Source organism: Elephantulus edwardii, unplaced genomic scaffold, assembly GCF_000299155.1.
Source record: "Elephantulus edwardii isolate Elephantulus edwardi_28Jun2011 unplaced genomic scaffold, EleEdw1.0 scaffold00289, whole genome shotgun sequence".
Taxonomy (NCBI): Eukaryota; Metazoa; Chordata; class Mammalia; order Macroscelidea; family Macroscelididae; genus Elephantulus; species Elephantulus edwardii.
In genome coordinates, this window is record NW_006400039.1 from 2,069,038 (window position 1) to 2,073,400 (window position 4,363).

The following is a 4,363-nucleotide window of genomic DNA, read 5'->3' on the forward strand; positions in this document are numbered from 1 at the left end:
CAGGCAGTGACCACGGAGCCCAACACCAGGCAGGCAGCTAGGCTGGCGAGGAAGGAGAAGGGCCCTAGCACGTAGACCACAGCCAGGTCCCTCAGGGTTAGTGGCTGCGCGCAGTGGCTGAAGGCGGCGTCTGTGAAGGCGGTCAGGGGGCTGAGCGCCAGGCGCCCCGGGAAAGAGCAGAGCACCGTCTCGGCATCTGTGGACAGAGGAGCAGACGTCAGGCGGCGTCCAGCGGTTTAGGCTGGCGCGCGTCCCCTACAACTCAGCCTGCGCCCCCCACCTGACTCTCCCACTTCACTTCTGTGACTCACCCGTGGGGTGCGGGTGCCGGCGCAGCCAGCCACAGAGGGGACGCAGAGAGCAGCCACAGGCCCAGGGGTTGCCGCGCAGATGGAGAGAGTCGAGGGCTGGCAGGGCGGCCAGCACGCCGGGCCCGAGCGCCACCAGCGCGTTGTCCTGCAGGCTTAGCGCACGCAGCAGCGGAAGTGTGCCCAACGCCGCCGGCTCCAAGCGCGCCAGGCGGTTACCGGCCAGCGACAGGACGCGCAGCGCCCTCAGAGGTGCCAGAGTACCGGGCGCCAGCACCTCCAGGTGGTTGGAGCCGAGGTCGAGCCAGTGGAGCGCGCACAGGCCCCAGAAGGCGCGCGCGTGCACTGTGCGCAGCCCGTTCTCTCGGAGATCCAGGCGCAGCAGCGCGTCGGCACCGGCGAAGGCGCCCGGTGGCAGTGTGCACACGCGGTTGTGGTCCAGCAGAAGCGCGCGCACGCGTCGACTCAGGCCCGCCGGAACGGCGGGCAGTGAACGAGCCGAGCAGTTGGCCAGGCCACCCTGGGCGCACGTACACGCTTCGGGGCAGGCCGGGGCACCGCTGGGCCCCGAGGGGGCGGTCGTAGGGAGTATCTGGGAGCTGGTGGAGGGCAGCGGTGGCAGCAGCAAAAGCAGCCATAAAAGCCACGGCCGCAAGAGAAAGGAGGGTTTCCTCATAGTGGGCGCTGTACTTCCTCCGACCCCGGCGCTCCCTAAACTTTGGTGTGCCCAGTGCTGTCTCCGAGCGCTTGCACAAATATGAACCTTCCAGCTGGAGTGCAGTAGTTCCTGTCCCAGGACTGGCTCCTGCCTGGGGCGGGGGCGGGGCACAGAGCCAGCACTGCTCCTGCCAACTACCTGATCAGAGCTCGGCAATTTCGTGGCCGTGGGCTACAGCGCTGAAGGAGACCACCGCTGGTCCTCAGTGAATGCTGAGAACTAGACCCTAACTTATCCATGCTCACCCAATACTCAGATGTCCCCAGGGTGCCCTGCTCCCCACCTCCTCACCCCAGGCTTGCTCTACTGCCCTGAACAAAGTGGCCACGCCCTTAAAGAATGTCCATGCCTGGCCCAGGCCCCATTCTCCATTCAGTGTCTACCCAAAGAGGCAGGTAGGCTGAGAACTGGGAGGGATATTCCATGCCCAGGACTGACCACAGTGTAGGGACGGGGTGTCCACTGAGGCAGATCAGCGCCTGGGGCCCATCCATGCACAGGGACCTTCCTGAAGCTTCCCAGTGTCATAAGACAGTGTCAATGGAGGCAGGGGTTTCAGCCCCCTCCTGGAGGGCCTGCCACCTGGCCCTATCCTGGGCTGGCTTTCCTAGGATGGGGTGAGATAAGCTGGGCCTGGGGTCCCTGAGACCTTCAAGGGACACAACAGTGAGCTGCAGCCTAAAGAGAGGAAACCTAAGTGAAGCCCCCATGCCCAGTTGAAGACCACAGCTCTCTACCCACCCAGGACACAACAAGGACAGCGCAGAACCACAAAATACTCTTTAATTCCCTTTGAGTCTCACAGCCCTCCCTCTGCTCTGGGGATGGGAGGGGGTGGAGGGGGTGGTGGAGGAGGGGGGGGAATTGGTTTCTCCCGGCCCTGCATGGGGGTGGTCCTGAGGCCCTTGTCCTCCATCAGAGAGGCTTCTGGGTTCTGGTCTACGAGGTGGGACTCCACATGCACCGTGTGCACGTCCACGCGGTCCTCCTGGACCCTGTACTGCCCCACCAACCTGCAGGACATGGGTTGTTAGGCAGCCAGGGGCCCTGTGGACGTACCTCACTGAACCCTGGGGGCTTTGGAGGCCTAGGGTTACTCACCTGCTGTCTACTTCTCCAGGGTAGCTTGAGTCACTGGGGGGGGGGGGGAGGGCAAAGTGAGATATGAGTCCAGACCCCAGGACACACCCCTAGAGGTGCCACTCCCAGGTCCTGGAGACACCTCACCCAGAGGATAGAGATCCCCTCCACAGGCTCAGGCAGTGTAGTGAGGGTGGCCCAGCCCTGCCTGGAGGGCTGCTGGGTGCCAGGGCAGGGCAGAGGGGGACCACACACCACTTAGCCCGCATGACGCCCACCACCACAACGACCAGGGCGCAGAAGCAGCTGGTGCTGATACCAGCCAGCACCACGAGCAGGGCTGTGAGTGACTCCCGGCTGAGGCCCAAGCTGCACTCACAGTACGTTCCGCCTGCAGAGACAAGGCAGGGGCACAGCAGGCTGGTCACTAGCAGCTGGGGAGCCCAGAGTCTGCCACTTACTTCCCTGTGGGTCACTTGAAGGATAGGAGTGCAGCCCAACCCCACCTAAACGAGGGAGAGGCCTGCCCGGGGACAAGGCAGGAGGGGGCACCTTTGACAGGGATGAACAGGAGGGACAGACATATCAGGCTGAGGGGGCTGCCAGCCAGACCCAAGTTGGGCTTCAGAGGAAGGGCCATGTCCAGCCCCCGGCCCACCAGCCACCTCTGCACAGAACTTGTTGGAAGGCGCTGACCTCACAGTGGGCGCTATGAGGCAGAGGGTGGGGGCAGGGCCTGGGGGTGCCACAGAGGGCCTGAAGGCACCCTGGGATGGGGTGGGTAGAGTGGATAGGCTAGTGAGTTGACCGCAGCTAGAGCCCTCTGGGAAAGGGCACCCTGGTTCCTGGAGCGCAGTGGCCCAGCTACCCTAGAAGCCTCCAGCCTCTCTACAGAGGGCCACATGGGGTCCAGGAGGAAGGGCCAGAGGCCAGGCCCCAAACCTCAGCTGTGATAGCAGGGCCTGTTACCTCACTGGAGCAAGAGAGGAAGTCAACCCGAATGGCTGTTGGGAGGAGCTGAATCCCAGGTGGAAGCCTCTGGCAGACCTAGCCCACAGCAGGTGGCTCCAGTGGCAACTGAGGCCCCCACCCACTTAACAAACTCGTCATTAAAAGTTATGAAGAGGCCTTCAGACTTCTGTGTCTGCCCCAAAACCCACCCTGAGGGGCCACCTCACCACTCTTGCAGGACAAGTGACTTTCAGGAACTCAGCCGTGGCCGCCTGGAGCCTGTTGTCACAGCCTGGATGCCAAGCCCTCACCCCCACTCCCTGGGGCCCTGTTCCTGCCAAGTACTCCAGAGGCGGCAGGATGACGTACCCCAGCCTGGCCCCTTGTCCTCACAGCTGCCCGGGGTACCCAAAAATGGACTAAAGAGGACCTGCATACCCCACACATGTGTGAGACCCTGAGGACCACACAGCCTTTGAACTTGATCCCAGATAGATAGCTCTGGACTGGGATGCGTGTTGGAAAAAGCAAAGCTAAAGGAACTTGGGGCAGGTGTGTCCAGGTAGGTGGCTGGCACTGCCACCTTGCCAGACAAGTTGGGCAGGTTTGCATCCTGGTGAGAACTGCAGGTGCCCAGAGGCTGGGCACTGGCCACTTGAAGGCTGAGGTGACCTCAGGTTTGCTGAAAAACTGCTGTGACGGAGTGGTCTTGCTGAGGACTGAATGGAGGGTGGAAGATGTCTGGGGAAGTGGAAGAAGCTTTGAAATGAACTCTTCTGGGCCTTTTAGTTCACAAGGCTCTCTAGAGACTGAGAAGGGTTGGGGGGGGGTCCCTAGACCTGGGCCTGTCTTCAGAGCCTGGGATGCAGGAAGGCAAATGAAGCCCCCCACCCCCACCCCCACCAAGGTGCAGAAATACCCAGTCCTGAGAACAGCACTCCATGGGCAGTGAGGCCCCGATGGCCCAAGAGATCCAGGCCTGTGAAACTCAGGCCATCAGGAGGTGTGCTGTCCTCCGGTGTCCACTCAGCTCTCTGGACGACACAACTCCATTTAAACAACCTGCTGTGGCTGTCCCTGCTCCCTACATGGGCCTTGGATGTTGGATAGGCCCAGACCCTAGCAATGCCAAGTGCTCCTGGTGGGCGCATGAGATCAATCTCCGGACCTTCAGAGAAGTGAGGACAGAGGCCTTGCTGGCAGGCTGGGCAATGGGGAGATGCTTCCAGGTAGCGCCCCCTGGTGCTCTCCTGCCTGAGCTGCAGGCCCCTGGGTCACCCGGTGGGAGTAGGGCGTGAAACCCAGA

At 62.4% G+C, this 4,363-nt stretch overlaps 2 protein-coding genes across 2 annotated transcripts in view; both read right to left on the reverse strand.

Annotated features, from left to right (window-relative positions):
* Positions 1–984, reverse strand: part of LRRC26 (leucine rich repeat containing 26) — a 2,001-nt gene extending 1,017 nt beyond the window's left edge. The window contains exons 1-2 of the mRNA XM_006900660.1: positions 312–984; positions 20–196 (exon numbers count right to left, since the gene is read on the reverse strand). Coding sequence (XP_006900722.1) covers positions 20–196; positions 312–984 — 850 coding nt within the window. The remainder of the gene's footprint in view (positions 1–19; positions 197–311) is intronic.
* Positions 985–1,825: 841 nt separating this feature from the next.
* TMEM210 (transmembrane protein 210) lies at positions 1,826–2,746 on the reverse strand. Its single transcript, XM_006900661.1, has 4 exons — positions 2,659–2,746; positions 2,365–2,497; positions 2,128–2,160; positions 1,826–2,039 (listed from the first exon to the last, which is right to left on the reverse strand). Exons 1-4 carry the CDS (start codon positions 2,744–2,746, stop codon positions 1,826–1,828), a joined length of 468 nt encoding a protein of 155 aa, XP_006900723.1.
* Between the last annotated feature and the right edge of the window lie 1,617 nt (positions 2,747–4,363).

Coding starts and splice junctions, on each gene's coding strand:
- TMEM210 (XM_006900661.1), bottom strand. CDS start 2,746: ATGGCCCTTCCTCTGAAGCCCAACTTGGGTCTGGCTGGCAGCCCCCTC. Junction 2,498..2,658: donor CCTGTTCATCCCTGTCAAAG/GTGCCCCCTCCT, acceptor TTGTCTCTGCAG/GCGGAACGTACTGTGAGTGC. Junction 2,040..2,127: donor CCTGGAGAAGTAGACAGCAG/GTGAGTAACCCT, acceptor CATGTCCTGCAG/GTTGGTGGGGCAGTACAGGG.